This window comes from Vulpes vulpes, chromosome 5, assembly GCF_048418805.1.
Source record: "Vulpes vulpes isolate BD-2025 chromosome 5, VulVul3, whole genome shotgun sequence".
In the NCBI taxonomy this organism is placed as follows: Eukaryota; Metazoa; Chordata; class Mammalia; order Carnivora; family Canidae; genus Vulpes; species Vulpes vulpes.
The window spans coordinates 106,159,854-106,176,327 of NC_132784.1; the positions used below are offsets into that span (position 1 = coordinate 106,159,854).

The following is a 16,474-nucleotide window of genomic DNA, read 5'->3' on the forward strand; positions in this document are numbered from 1 at the left end:
AAAGGCAACTCTTGAATAAATTAAGCAAAAATGGAAATTTATCGGCTTTAATATTAACTGTTCTTTTTTAAAGATTTTATTTATTTATTCATGAGAGACACACACAAAGGGACAGAGAGAGAGAGAGAGGCAGAGAGAGAGACGCAGAGAAAGAAGCAGGCTCCATGCAGGAAGCCTGATGTAGGACTCGATCCCGAGACTCCGGGATCACCCTCTGGGCCAAAGGCAGGTGCTCAACTGCTGAGCCACCCAGGTGTCCCAGTATTAACTGTTAAAGTCTAGAGATAGTTTCAGCTCCTTTCATGGCTGGATCCAGGGACTCAGATATTATTAGAGTTGGTTTTTCTCCATTTTTCACTCTTAAACATGGTTCCTCTTTTGATTCTCCCCATACCCTCATTCCCACCCCGCACATTTCTTAACATTTACAGGCTTATATTTTTCTATCTTCTCTTTTCCAGCAATTTTTACAAAAGTCCTGGATTGAATCTCTTTGTCCTGATTTGAGTCACAGGTCTGTCCCTGAATCAATCATTTTGGACTTGGGGATAGAATATGCTGAAGGCCACAGTGGATCATGTGTCCACCCTTGTAGCTGGAGTGGAGGGGAGTGAGCTCCATATGGATTGAGGAGAGAGGAGTTTTCTCTAAAAACTGAGGCACTATACAAATCTGCCTCTCATGTGTATAGTTGGAGGCTCTGTTGAAGATTTTGGGCTCTTTGGAACTAGAGGAGGAACAGTTTTTGTTTTTCCTCAGAGACACCATAAGTAGTCTTGCTTGCTTACCTCCCTTGGAATGCATTTCCTTTTTTTTTTTTTGGAATGCATTTCCCACGTATTCATTTAAATGGTACATTTTCTCATTTCCTTCATGTCTCTGTTCAGACTTCGTCTCATAGGCGTTACTGATCTTCCTCTACAATAGCCCTGCCACCACAACCAGCTCACATGCTATTTTCAAACTTTCAGCCTTTCTTTTTTCTTCGTAGTGAATGAATATGTTTATTTTCTGTCTTCATTCGAAGGACCTTGTCTCTCCTGTTTACTGCCATACTCTAAGTTTTTACAATAATTTTTGGCATATAGTAGGCATTCAGAAATACGTCTGTGAAACAAAGGAATACATGAGTATTGTGCTAGGAAAAAGAAATGAGGACAGAGGATTATCATGAATAAAAGAAACCAGTGGTTCTTAAACATATGGAGGAACTTGTTTGGAGAGGACTGGTAAAACATGTGTTTGCATCCCTGCTGTTCCTTTTACACGGGCTTCACATATAACCTTCCCTATAGGGACATTCATTATTAGCTGAAATGATTTCATTCTGCTAATACGGCCAAAAGCAACACTGTTCAGTAGAAATAATGCAGGCTACAAATGTAAGCCACGTAAGTTAAAATTTTTTTAGTAGCTGCATAAAAAATGTCAGAAGAAACAGATGAGCCTTATTTTTAACACTATATTTAACTCAGCATATCTAAGCTACCATTTTAATTTATAGCCACTGTGAAACTTTTTTTGAGATATTTCACATTCTATTTTTTTTTGTACACAGTATTTGAAATCTGGTATATATTTTACATTTATGGTGCATTTCAATTTGGACTAGCCATGTTTTCAGTTGCTCAGTAGCCAACTGATAGCTACGGGCTACTATATAAAGTATTACAGTCTAGAGCATGTATGTAGACATTCATTTCTTCCACAGATATTTTTAAACAAGCCAGATACCATTCTAAATGCAGGGGATTTACTGGTGAAGAAGACATATGAGATTTCAAGGAGTTTCTATTTTACTGGGAAGGGATAGATAAACCAGAGAGAATAATTTCAAATAAGAATAAATGGGATGGAGGTTATTTGTGTATTGATTGATTTCAATAATATACCTACTGAAAGTGTACATATCTTAAGTATATATAATTAGATACATTTTTTATGTCTTGTGATTACTACCCAGGCCACAGGGCTTCCTCCTACTGTTTGGTAAGTTCAAAAGTTAGAATTTTAATTGGGGGAAGCTGTGGGAAGAATATCTAATATCTTTCCTAATTTTGATGGATATGGAAAGGAGGAAATAATTTTCTGGACTATTGCATTGTTTCATTTTGGGAAGAAGGAAATTGAGCTTGGAGCCAAATTGATCCTTTGCTTTTGATCTTCCATTTTATAATGATAATATATTTTAAAAAGGCTCTGCTCCCCTCTAGTATCTAAAATGAACTAGGAAGGGAAAGTGGTTATAGAACTATACCTAGTGAAGAAGAGTTTGTCAGTGATAGAGTTAACTGTGATATTCCATACTCTAAATACATTATGAGTTTTGCGTTGATTATATTCTATTTCTTAGCTGAAAGTAAATAATATTGAGTTATTCATGTTAATATTTTTAATTAGAGTAAAGCAAATTTATAAATGACTTATTTTTACTGTCTAGTTCTTTTTTTTTTTTTTTAAGATTTTTATTTATTCATGAGAGAGAGAGAGAGAGAGAGAGAGAGAGAGGCAGAGACACAGGCAGAGGGAGAAGCAGGTTCCATGCAGGGAGCCCGATGTAGGACTCGATCCCAGGTCTCCAGGATCACACCCTGGGCTGAAGGCAGTGCTAAACTGCTGAGCCACCTACCAGGGCTGCCCTACTGTAGTTTTTAAGAGGTCAAAATTTTTTCTTAAAAAAGCAGTATAGACTGCTCTTCTGCATATTCCAACTTTACGAACAAATTGGTAATTCTAGACATAGTATTTTTCACTTTGAAATCTTTGATTTGTTTTCTGGAGTTAATGGCATTTTAAAACTTCAAATACGTGTTACTTTTGTGTTTCTGTAGAACATGAGTTAATAAATTGAATAGATTATTTTGTTTATTAAATCCCTTTAAAATTGAGCTTTCTCAGTGTTTTACAATGATGAATATAACTGGTGCAAACCGTAAGAGACTCTTAACTATAAGAAACAGGATTGGGATCCCTGGGTGGCGCAGCGGTTTAGCGCCTGTCTTTGGCCCAGGGCGCAATCCTGGAGACCCGGGATCGAATCCCACATCGGGCTCCCGGTGCATGGAGCCTGCTTCTCCCTCTGCCTGTGTCTCTGCCTCTCTCTCTCTCTCTGTGTGACTATCATAAAAAAAAAAGAAAAAAAAAAGAAACAGGATTGCTGGAGGGAGGTCGGTGGGAGGAATAGGATAACTGGGTGGTGGGCATTAAGGAGGGCATGCGATGTAATGAACACTGGGTGTTATATGCAACTGATGAATCACTAAATTCTACCCCTGAAACTAATAATATACACTGTGTGTTAACTACATTTGAATTTAAATTAAAAAAATGTTTTAAAAAGGAATATAACTAGGTTACACATTTAGTATATAAATGATAATTATTTTCACAGATTTTGAAGGATATAGCCAATCGGTACCATATGATGAGAGGTTCCAAAATACATTTTGTGCCAGGCTGGGATTGTCATGGATTACCCATTGAAATAAAAGTATTATCAGAACTTGGTGGAAAAGCTCAGAATCTGTCAGCTGTGGAAATTAGAAAGAAAGGTAAATAATCTGTTTCTGTTTGGGAATGATTATTTTTAAATGCTGGTTCCTTGGAAAAGTCAGGGCTTACTCAAAGAGACTTTCTGTTGTTTTTTGTTTTTGTTTTTTGGCTATAATGGGATCTGTTAGAAACCCATTTTTGTCACGGAAAACGCAGATCTTGTTCAATTGACTTTTGTGAGAATTTGTGTTCAGAGACTGAAGGAAAGATTTGTGAGCATTTGCAAGTCCATTTTTCAGTTCTTTGATCTTCATATTTTGTGAAATTATGACCGTGCTCACTGTTTTTATTTACTTTTCTGGCTGGAGCTTGTTGACCTATTTCAAATGCTAGACTAAATCAGTTCTAGCATACAGATATATTTTTAAAATTAATCTCATTTGATCCTTTATTAGATTGGGTCAGAGAGGAATCTTCTGTTCTTAAACTACTGTATATTTAGATATTATTGTGAAGATTTTTTGCTTCACTGTAAAACATCTTATTATTGGCTTAACCTAGATGTACTGATTACTTTTTCTGTGTGTAATGAAATAAGAATCATTCTTTTATCTTTTCTCAGATTAAGAAGCATGAAGAATAATTTTTCCAGTTATTTTTTTCTAAATGTAAGGTTATTAAGTCTGGAAAATATTTTTGAAATTCTAATTAATTTTAGAATTTGTTTTAGTTATCTTCTGAACACCTTTAACCTTTAGAATAATTTTTCTATTAAATACATTTTATAGTATACGTTGTGTATAATACCTCCATTTAGAGGCCTACATTCTAAACCATGTTTAAGAGTTTCAATTTATTGTTTTTCAAATGCTTTTCTTTCTTAATTTTTTTTAGCTAGATTATTTGCTGAAGCAGCAATTAAGAAACAGAGATCAGCTTTTATTCGTTGGGGAGTAATGGCAGATTGGAATAATTGCTACTATACATTTGATGGAAAATATGAGGCCAAACAGTTGAGAATTTTCTACCAAATGTATGAGAAGGTGATGAAGTATTTTTTTTCCCTTTGAGTATGTTATGTGTTATAAAATTCCAGCTTTCATGTAATATATTTGTCTTTATAGGGCTTGGTTTATCGATCTTACAAACCGGTGTTTTGGTCTCCCTCATCAAGGTATGTATGTGTTTTTGGTAGTTAAAGTGGAGAATTTTGTGAGTCCCTCAAATACTTACATCTAATATTCTTAAATCTTAGGACTGCATTGGCTGAAGCAGAACTTGAGTATAATCCTGAACATGTCAGTCGCTCAATATATGTAAAATTCCCTCTCCTGAAACCTTCTCCCAAGTTGGTATCTCTCATAGGTAAGATTTATTCACTGTTTGAGTTTATTAAAGTTACAGAATTGTAACATTTGCTAGTGTATTTGAAATTTTATTTTCACAGATGGGTCATCTCCTGTTAGTTTTTTAGTTTGGACCACCCAGGCTTGGACAATTCCAGCCAATCAAGCTGTTTGTTATATGCCGGACTCAAAGTAAGTATATTACTATATTTTTCATTTTATCCACAAATAGGATTGATTCCATCAATAGCAGTATTTTGCATTTATTTCATCTTATTGTTCACTTAAAATTTAATGAATGATATATAGATTAGTTGTTATGTTCGTATAGATTTTGTTAAGATTTAAATAATTCCATTTAAGATCTCATTTTCACCTTTTTTGAAAAATGAAACAAATGTAAGGGATAAAGTTCTTGAAAGTATTGTTTTTTCGATTATGAAGTTAGTTTTCCTAAAATGATGTAAACCATTTAAAATATCTGTGACTTTTCTTTTTTCATTATTATTAATTTTCTCTTAAAATTTTATTTTAGATATGCTATTGTGAAATGTTCCACATCTGGAGATCTGTACGTACTTGCTGCAGATAAAGTAACATCTGTTGCTTCTGCTTTGGAAACAACATTTGAGGTTATCTCAACATTTTCAGGTGAAGATTTATAGATACTCTAATGATCACAGTCATCAGAGTACCATTTGTTTTGAGTTTAGTACTTGCTGACTGTTTTGCCTTGTGAATTGAAACAGATATGGTCTTTACCTTTCTAGAATATATTTACATTGATTATACTAAAGGAAAATATATTAAACATGATAGTATAGAAAATATGAACATTGATAAAAGCGCAACAGTATTTCTAGCAAATATCCAAAGTAAAATTAGAAAAATGTCTTTTGTACAATGTAGAAATAAACAAATATCCCATCCTTTTAAAATTTTATTCAAAATTATTTCACTAAAGATTAACCTTTATCTGATTTAATCAATGGTGTAAGGAAGGAAATAATTTTTTTTTTTTTTTTTGGTATATGATTTTAATGAGGAAATTTAGTGAATTCTGAAAATTATTCCAAAGACTATACTTCTATCAGAAGAATCCTTAGTAAGCTGTAATTTGGGAGTTCTAAAGTACTGATTGGTTTTGAAATATAATTATTAAAATCTAGGGAAGTTTAAAATCACCTCTGATCTTTAAGGATACTACATCTTTGAGTTTCTTACTTAAAAAAAAAAAATCACAGTGCACCTGGTGGCTCAGTTGGTTAAATGTCCAACTCTTGGTTTTGGCTCAGATCATGATCTCAGGGTTGTGAGATTGAGCCCTGTAGCAGGGTCTGCACTCAGTTCAGAATCTGCTTGAGATTCTTTCTTCCTTTACCTCTGCCCCTCCCACTTGTGCTCTCTCACTCTCTAAAATAAATAAATTAAAAAAAAAAATCACATGAGTAGAATGAGTAGAGACACCCCAAAATAGAAAGATTGCCTAGCTCAATAGAGAAGCCTTCAAAATGCATCATTTCAGATACAAGCCAGTTAAATAGTTTAAGTTTAAATAACCATAACCGTAACAAAAAAAGTGTTTTATGTCAAAACCAGGAAAGAAGCTACAGAATGTTTGATATTTAATACCATTTGGTCCTTCTTGGTACAATAAATAAGTTAGAGGATTCAGTATATTCTTTATACCCCACCTTCCTATATCTTTTTTAAGCACAGAAGATATTACAGACTTCATTAACAAATTAGATATTGTTATAAAAGCTGAATGGCATTCTCATAAGGTTTTTAAAAGTGCTCAGGTTAAACTTAAGATCACCTTTCTAGATTAGGTAATTGTTTCAAATTATTAGTGTAAGAGAATCATTGGGTTACCATTTTGAGCCACCACATTTCAGAATAGATATACTTCTCTCTTCTGTGGCAAAATAAACTATAGACAGCTTATTACTTATTAAAATAGTAGGAATGAAAAAAATAAAAAATAAAATAGTAGGAATGTTGAACAGCTAAAGTGGAATAATTTTTGTAGGATAGCTTTTCTTTCCAGAAAAATATAAATTGTTTCTTACTGATCAGAGATTTTTTTTTTAAAGATTTAATTTATTTATTCATGAGAGACACATAGAGAGGGAGAGATACAGGCAGAGGGAGAAGCAGGCTCCCAACCAGTAGATTCTAATACTATCTCTGGGGAACTCACTGTTGTTTCTTTTCATAAAAGGATAAGAAATGGTGGGGCACCTGAGTGGCTCAGTGATTGAGTGTCTGTCTGGTTCAGGTCATGATCCCAGGGTTCTGGGATTGAGTCCTGCATTAGGCTCCCTGTGGGGAGCCTATGTCTCTGCCTCTCTTCTTTGCAGCTCTCATTAATAAATAAAATCTTAAAAAAAACAGAACCTACTGGTCATTGATTTGGTGATCTACTACTGTTTCTTTGTCTTCATGTTCCAAAAGGTGCATAGCTGCACATAAATTAAAGAAATCTTCTAGGGTCCGTTTGAGTCGTATCTTATAATAATTGCTAATATTTAATTTATTTAAAGATGTTATTTATCCATTCGAAATAGAGAGAGTGAATGAGTGAGTGCAGGAGCAGGGCAGAGGGAGAAGCAGGTGCCCTGCTGAGCAAGGAGCCCCAATACAGGTCTCCATCCAGGACCCCAGGACCACAACCTGAGCCAAAGATGCCCAACCAACTGAGCCACCCAGGTGCCCCAATAATTGCTAATATTTTAATCATTTACTGTGTGGCAAGTATTAGGCTGAGGGTCCCAAATACTTAAAATACATTACCTCAGCTTGTCTTCATGGCAACTCTCTGAGGTAGGACTGTAATTATCCACCTATTATAGATTCCTAAAGGTCACAGGGCAAGTCAAAGGGGAAGCGGATATTTGAGCCCAGCCTCGTTGCAGATCCTGCACCTTTCACCTGATAGTCTGTGGCTACTGTTGATAGTCTGTGGCTACTGTAGAAGCGTTGTCGTGTAAAATAATTCTAAATTATGGCTTTCTTTCCCTACAGGTGCAGATTTGGAAGGTGGTACTTGTGCTCATCCTTTAATTCCTGATAAAGCCTCCCCTCTTTTACCTGCAAGTCATGTGACCATGACAAAAGGAACAGGATTGGTGCACACAGCCCCAGCTCATGGTATGGAGGATTACAGTGTAGCCTCTCAGCACAACCTGCCCATGGTACTTTTCCTCTTTTTTTCCTTCATCATTATTGCTTTTGTAAAATTAAAGTGATAAATCCTAACTAGCATCTTTATTTTTTGGTGATAAGCAATCATTTTTGTCATAATTTAGTTGTGAAATGCTTAGTTCCCTAATGTTCAGTACCCTAATGCCTCGTTAATTCATACTAATTGTGAAAGATTTCCTAGATTTAGCACAAAATCACCACAAAAGTAGAGTTGAAAAATATTAAGTGGGGACAATTTTTTTCTTTCAAAGTATTAATTCATATAGACAGATTGCTTTTAGTTGTGAAAAATGGCGAGCAGGTTTTACTAGTTGAAAAGAACAGGTTTTGTTTTGTTTTTTAAGTAAACAGTCCTTTCTAAATTTATGTTTTACATGCCAATTAGGCAGTTTTTCCATTTACTTCAGATGCATCCCAAAGTCAGCACAATATATGTACATTTCCATAGATCTGGAAATTAAGAGAGACTAAGTTGAAGGTGCTTTTAATATATCTTACTTTTTTGAATGTTATTTTATTTTTCATCATGATGAGTGTACTGTTTAATTCTCACCCCATTGCCCCCACCCCCCACCACCTCTAGTAACCATCAGTTTGCTCTCAATAGTTTAGAGTCTGTTTCTTAGTTTTTTTCTTTCTTTTTTTTCCCCTCTTCTTTTTCTTTTGTTTGTTTCTCAAATTTCACATACAAGTGAGATCATATGGTATTTGTACCCAGATTTTCAATACAGTGAAAGACTATACTGAGATGTTTTATATATATTGTTTTGTCAGCAGTTGTCATAAGATTAAATGTTTTGGTAATTTAATTATTGAATATAACCCTTTGTAGGACTGTTTAGTGGATGAAGATGGAGTTTTCACAGATGTTGCAGGTCCTAAACTTCAAAACAAGGCTGTCCTTGAAGAGGGAACAGATGTGGGTGAGTCTTGTGTATGTTGTTATCATAAATATATATTTTCTGAAAAACAGCAGCAACCTTTGCTGGCTGTTCTCCCATCTTACACTTTCATTAGAAACAAAGATCTAAAATTGTAGTTTATTTTACCCCGTAGTTTAAAATGGAGGTTGAGACTTCTTTTGCTTTAAAGTTGCTCTATTTGGTTAAGCAAAGCAGGGGAATCGTTAGCAAATGATGTTATTTTAGGGCCACAACAGTATTAGTTTAGTGGAAGAATAAAATCAAGCTTGAGGCTAGTTGTTGATTGTGTATCAGACACTATTCTTTTTATAACCCTTATAATTGACTGAGCACATGTAAAGCACTGTTGATATGTTATGATCTTAGGTATCCTCCAGCCTTGATTTGACTTTCTGACTTTTTATAATTTTGGATCCAAGGACCAGGTACTCTGAAGACCTCTTTTCTTTTCTTTTCTTTTCTTTTCTTTTCTTTTCTTTTCTTTTCTTTTCTTTTCTTTTCTTTCTTTTCTTTTCTTTCTTTTTTTTAAAGATTTTATTTCTTTATCCATGAGAGACACAGAGAGAGAGAGGCAGAGACACAGGCAGAGGGTCAAGCAGGCTCCATGCAGGGAGCCCGACATGGGAATCGATCCTGGGTCTCCAGAATCACGCCCTGGGCTGAAGGCGGCGCTAAACCGCTGAGCCACCCAGGCTGCCCTGAAGACTTTTCTTTGCTCAGATTTACACTAAGGCTAACTAAAGGGTGTATTGCTTGCGTGAGACTATGCTAACAAAGTACCGTAAATTTAGTAGCTTAAAACAATAAAAATTTATTCTTACAGTTCTGGAGGCTAGGAGTCTGAAATCAGTGTGAAATCAGCAGGGCGGTGCTCCGGTGGCATCTGGTTACCCTTAGCATTCCTTGGTTTACAGCTGTATCACTTTAATCTTTACCCCATTGTTGCTCTCATGTGTCTATGTGTCCTCCTCTCTTATTAGAACACTAGTCATTGGACTTAGGGTGCACTTGAATCCAGTGTGAATCTTAACTGGATTATGTCTGCAAAGACCCTATTTCCAAATATGGTCACATTGACAGGTACCAAGCGTTATCTTTTGGGAAGTTAAAATTCAATCCACTGTAGCTGGTTTCTGGATTTTTTGGAAACCATTTTAAGATTCATGGTATGAAACACTATGACTATGAATTTCAAATGTAGAATTTTAGATATATCCTATTTATCTTTGGAGTGAAAAGCCATGGGAGTGGCTTAATTTGTAGTCTAATTAAAGTTTTATAGTCTCTCTTTTTTTTTTTTTTGGCCGGGAGATTCCTAGATTATGCCTTTGACAGCTGGTAAGTGGCTACTCTTACAGACTGGTACTTACTAGTCCAGATTTAATACTCCCTGGGAGTTAGAGAGTTATTAGGATTTTCATAGTACTTTTTAATTATGTCTAATATAAATTGTTACTGATTATTTTTCAAGTTATAAAGATGCTTCAGGCTGCCAAGCATTTGTTGAAAGAGGAGAGATTGGTACACAGCTATCCCTATGACTGGAGGACTAAGAAACCAGTGGTTATTCGTGCCAGCAAGCAGTGGTTTGTAAATATCACGGATATCAAGGCTACAGCCAAGGTATAAAAGACATTCTACTGTGAGTGTTGGGTTTTCATCCCCTCGTGTGAAAGGGTTGCATACGAGGTTGAGGGTAGGGTTTGGGGAAAAGAAAGGATTGCTTCTATAATAATTTGGTGACTTGATTTCATAAAATTATGATTTTAGAAGGATCTTGGATTTCTCTACCTTCCTTACACACGTGTGGCTTAAAGAGGCTAAGGTACTTGTCTAAATTTCCTGCCCTGTATATTATAAATTAGGACAGAACTGAGTTCAGGAGATGGTTTAACCTCTTAGAACCTCAGTGTCCTCATCTGGATGGAGCTGATAATATGATGCCTGCCTCATGAGTTAAGTGAATAAAAGCTCCAGAACAGTGGCACACAGTAAACATTCACTAAAACATTCTAAAAACCCCGTTCTTCCTTATGATTGAAATTACAGTCCATTTAAGAAATTCTTGCCTTGAGTTAACAAATACTTTACAATGGGGATTCTAAATATTAATATATATTTGAGCTCTTTTATTCACTATAATTATGTATCTCTGTGTCATGAACAACTTAATTGAGTGAAAAAGCTCAAATTCATATTTATTAATCAGGCTGATAATGAAGATATTTTGCTTTACTGTTTTCATCTTAACATATAACTGTAGTGACTTGGTTTATTTGTTGGCCTGGCAATTTGAAGCTATGCAAGCAATCTACATTTTCTATATTTGCATAGAATGGGGAACTGTAATATGGACTTTTTTGTGGGTTTTTTTTTTTTTTTTTTTACATTCCTGTGAAATCTGTTTCCCTGAGTTGTAGATGTTAAGATTAGTAACTTCTAGCTCTGCACAGATTTTTTATGGAAGAATATCTAAGTGTGATATAATATGCTAGAGCCAAGTGGTTTTTTGTCTTTTTTAATTGTCCTTTATAGACCATTTTCAGTTCCTCTTATGGAAATAAAATAACATACCCTATTGTTTCTACCACCCAAATTCAACATTAATCAACTTTTGGCCAGTTTTATTTTTATTTTTGCCCTTCCTACCACCCCTGCCTATTACTCCTTAATCATTGGATTATTTTGAAGCAAATTTCAGGCCTTATATCTTCCATAAATATTTCAGTATATGTATCGGAAAGATAAAGATTATGTAAAAATAATGTGAATGCCATTGTTACCGTCTTATAAAAGTAATGGTTATTGCTTAACAGAATCAAATATCCAGTCTGTATTCATATTTCTTGGATTTTTAAACCAAGCAGTAATCAAATTGAATTGCAGATGTTGCCATTCTGCCAGTAGGTGGTGCTACAAAGGGTTTCTTGGGAGACGATTTTTTTTTTTAAGATTTATTTATTTGAGGGAGAGGGAGAGGGAGCGAGCAGTGGGGAGCAGCAGAGGGAGAGAGAATTTTGAGCAGATTCCCTGCTGAACACAGAGCCAGACTTGGGGCTTGATCTCAAAACTCTGAGATCATGACCTCAGCTGAAACCAAGAGCCCAAGCAAGTTTAACTGACTTTGCTACCCAGGTGCCCCCCAGGGAGAGGATTTCTTGTAGTTCAGGTTAAGTGAGGAAAATGTTTAAATTGCTCTGGGAGTAGAAAATGCTTTAATTAACGCATGGAGAGATTCTCAAAAATTTAATTAACATATTTTGGCCTTTCTGGAGATTATTACCAAACATTTTCCTATACAGTTCATCTTTTGGTAATTGACAAATTAAATGAAATAAAAAACAATTTTGTGGGGCTGCAGGTAGGGAGAGTTCTTGAGAGAGTAAGTAAATAAGAACTGGGACTCTGAGAAAGTGTTTTCTATGTTGTAAACCACACTATGTGAAATTAGGTTCTATTACAGTCCTTGTTTCTTAATCTACAACAATTGCGCATTTCTTAAGTACTGAAAAATTATCATCGAAATCAAGTTTCAATGGATTTTGACTATAGTTTAATGAAGTTTAATGCTTCTGCTAACCCTGTTATTGCCAGTTTTGACCTAGGGTGCTTGAAAGTTAGTATAAAATCTCTGGTCACATTCTCTAATGGTGAAGTCTGCTCTTGATGTTACTAATTAGATCCTTTCTGGCCGTGTTTTAACTTTGCTTCATTTGCTCTGAAATCTGTAGCTTTTTACTGTAGTTTTTTGGGCATTGGGGAGACATGTAAATAACTATAAACACTGAAAATAACTAGTAGGCTAAATGGTGGCAGTTCTGGAAAAATTGTTCTGTTTACACTTACTGGACTTGATTTGCGAATCAATTGCAGGAATTGTTAAAAAAAGTGAAATTTATTCCTGGATCAGCACTGAATGCCATGGTTGAAACGGTGGACAGACGGCCATATTGGTGTATATCAAGGCAAAGAGTTTGGGGTGTTCCAATCCCTGTATTTCATCACAAGACAAAAGATGAATTCTTGATCAACAGGTAGAACTTTTTCTACGTTTTTTCAGCATTTTAAAGTGAGCTATGTTTTGTTCAAAAGTGAAAAAATAGACTATTGAGAGAACTGAGATACGTTAAATCACATATTCTAAAATCACAGTCTTTTTGGGGGAGTAAAATATAATTCAAAAAGATCCTTTGATATGGTTGAAATTTTAACAACTGCATTTTTTCAGTTTGGATAATTAAAAGCGGAGGCTCTGATCCTTTTTCAATGGGAATTCATTGTTTCTGTGTGCCTGTAGCATTGTGCCAGAATCAGGCATCAGGAGGGGATCCCGGTATGCAATTTTTCTTTAGGAATTAGAGTCCCTCTCTTACTTTGGGCTACTGTCTCTCAATAGAAATAACATTATGTAATTATAGACTCTTTAAAATTTAAGAAACTGTAATATAGTTAAATGCACAAAATTACATTTATTCTAGTGATGATTACCTTCCGAACTATTTGTTCTTTTCCTTAAGTTTTTTTTTTTTTTGAAAAGATACTACATGAACATCGTCAACAGTGTAGGGTAGAAAAGCTTCTACTGCAGAAAGAAAATGTATTTCCTAATCTAGACACTAGACATTCCTTGAGGCACTGAACAAGACCGACATGGTCCCAGCTTTGAGATCATAGTGAGATCATAGTCTAGCTAGTTTATCTTCTGGGAAATTAGGGAAGTTTTGGTATTGCTGTTACTATCAGATATGGAAAGGGGAGTTTTAATCATTCTTTTTAGGAATACATCCTAGGTTTTCATTTTCTTTGAGTAATTTTATTTTAATTTGGTTAATGGAATTTTTGCTAAACTATGTTTTAACGTGAGTAAAATGTTTGAACCCATTTGGTAAATATTTTCACATTTTATCACTTGAGGATCCAGGGAGGTTTTTGAGGGCATGAAGGCCAGTAAGTAAAGAATGGGGAGTTCAAGAGATTGTAGACATAGGGTTGAATGTCCCTCCTTTGGGGTTCATCAGAATTTATGTAAAAATGTTCCGCTTTTCATTGTCAGCATTGTCCATATTTTTTTAGGTGGTCGTTTTATGAATGCATGTACCTTAGGGGTTTTAAAATGTTGGTTAAAGTGGGGTGGTATTTTTGTCTTAATCATCTATCGCCACATAATAGGTAGTTCTTAGTGTTTTTTGTGTAAAAGTTCCTTTTCAATTTACTGTTTATTTTTAAAGATTTATTTATTTATTTGAGAGCATGCGCATGTGTGCTTATGAGCAGGGCAGGGGAGGGAGAGGAAGAGAGAGAATCTGAAGTGGACTCCCCACTGAGCACAGAGCTCAATGTGGAACTAGATCCCTTGACCCTGAGATCACAGCCTGAGCCAAAATTAAGAGTTGTACCAACTGAGCCACCTAGCCACCCCAGTTCCTTTTCAGTTTAAATATACATTTTATCACTGCTTCATGGGTGATCTGACATCTGAGGGCAACATGGCTCAGGGAAGAACTAGAGGCCCCGCCTCGGGCAAATAGTGAATCATAAAGCAACTCATTTGCTTTATTCAGAGAATATGGCATTTGAGTAGGGCCTTGAGGATTAGGTAGGAAACTGGGCAAAGTATTTTGCAAGTAGAGGGATCAGCAGGAGCTGAAGGCTTGGAGAGGGGGAAGCATCACACATGTATAGGAACCATAAGACTGTAGGGTGTTGAGGGTTTTAGAAAGATAAACACCAGGAAAGATTGGTTGGGGCAAATTATAGTGAGTCTTGAATAGTAGGTTAAGTATTTCAAACTTTTAAATAGGCATGAGGAGTGAGAATATATTTTAGGAAAAGAATCTAGAGGTTAGAGGCCAAGAAATCACTGTCAGGTTACTTCAGTATTATTACTTCAATTTGGAGCTAAGGCTCTTTGTCCTAAATATCGTTGCTTACATTGTTCTTATAATTGAGAGCGTGGTCAAATGTGAACCACTGCTACCTTAGTACCTTAAAGTTTAGGTAAATTTACACAAGTATTGTTTAAAATTCCACACTAGAGTTTTCTTTTAAGGAATGTTTTAAGGCATTGTCATCGTTTCTCATTTTTTATTTTTTTTAGTATTTAAGGACAGGATATTTAGGGAAATGCCTCAGAGTGATTGAGGTGGACATACGCATATACTAGGAAGAAGAGCAAATTGGTTTATTGACTATTGTTTAATCATGACAATAAAATGGTACATAGGTCGATTGGTGGTCACTGAGCTAGGTGAAATAAATGTGAGCTTTGTCAGAAAAACACAAACACGTTTTTCATCTGGTATTATTTATATTTTATTTATAGTTGATACATTCATTCATATACATTGCAGACTGTTTTCCGTGCATCTCCTATTGTCTTGCTTGCACAATAGTAGTTGAATCCTGATTTTGAAGCAGAAGAGATATACAGAATATTGGCCTACAAAAATGACAGACAAACTTAGCCAAATTGTCTATCAATTCGTAGGTCATTTTCCTGTACACCATTTTTTAGTGATGACTCTAATCTTCTTCCATTATTGGGTCCTTCATGTGACATGACAATTGATTTAAGAAGATAGATATTAATTCTTAATTATTTGTCAGTTTTTAAAGATAGCATGAAAGGTTATCTTCTTTCTTTGCAAGCAAGTTAGAATCAAGTGACTATGATTTTCTGTCTTTCTTGGATCTTTCTATTGTAGTGAGTTGGTAACCATCAAAAGTAACAGCATCTCCACTGGAAATTGGCACACAATCCACATGGAGTTGCTGTTACACTTGATGACCCCATTAAGCAAACCAGAGGATTCCTTTTGGTTTTCTGGATGAAAGTCTATAAGTTAAAGCCTTAATTATACTTGTTGCACGACAGAAAATATTGGTTTATTCACATTCTAAATAGGCTTAGAGACTGGTAGATTTGAAACTCTGATGTTTAATTTCAATTTGAAGTAAATGTTATCTGTACTTTATATTCACATTTGTATTTGCTCAAGATAGAATTCCATTTCTGACTTTAATATTATTGATTTTTCTAAATCTGCCATTACAATTTAGGTAGAAATTTATTCCTAGTTAATAAAAAATACTTTTTAGCATTAAAAAAAGTAAAATTTAGAAACATTCACCACCTAGAAAAGAAGTTGTTAAATTTTCTTTATTTTGGGTGATTATATCAGTTCGACAGTATTAATGCAATAATCTATGCATTTAGGAAATTTAGCCTCTGATTTCTGGGAATTATGAGAAATTTACTAGAAGCAATCAAGTAATTTCCAGTTCAGTCTGAATGCTGTTTTTGGTTGTTTTTTTTAATGATTTATTAATTTTCGAGAGAGAGCACATGGGGAGGAGGGAGAGAGAACTGCAGGCAGATTTTCTGCTGAGGGCAGAGCCCTCAGAGTTGGGGGTGGGGGTGGGAGGGAGTTGGTGGTGGGGGTGGGGGTGTGTTCTTGGTTCCAAGACCCTGGGATCATAACCTGACCCGAAATCACAAGTTGGATG

At 35.2% G+C, this 16,474-nt stretch overlaps 1 protein-coding gene across 1 annotated transcript in view; it reads left to right on the plus strand.

Annotated features, from left to right (window-relative positions):
* IARS2 (isoleucyl-tRNA synthetase 2, mitochondrial) overlaps positions 1 to 16,474 on the plus strand; it is a 61,269-nt gene that overhangs the window by 15,631 nt on the left and 29,164 nt on the right. The window contains exons 3-12 of the mRNA XM_025991301.2: positions 3,392 to 3,551; positions 4,387 to 4,535; positions 4,617 to 4,666; positions 4,748 to 4,857; positions 4,940 to 5,030; positions 5,374 to 5,489; positions 7,866 to 8,035; positions 8,878 to 8,968; positions 10,440 to 10,591; positions 12,842 to 13,002. Coding sequence (XP_025847086.2) covers positions 3,392 to 3,551; positions 4,387 to 4,535; positions 4,617 to 4,666; positions 4,748 to 4,857; positions 4,940 to 5,030; positions 5,374 to 5,489; positions 7,866 to 8,035; positions 8,878 to 8,968; positions 10,440 to 10,591; positions 12,842 to 13,002 — 1,250 coding nt within the window. The remainder of the gene's footprint in view (positions 1 to 3,391; positions 3,552 to 4,386; positions 4,536 to 4,616; positions 4,667 to 4,747; positions 4,858 to 4,939; positions 5,031 to 5,373; positions 5,490 to 7,865; positions 8,036 to 8,877; positions 8,969 to 10,439; positions 10,592 to 12,841; positions 13,003 to 16,474) is intronic.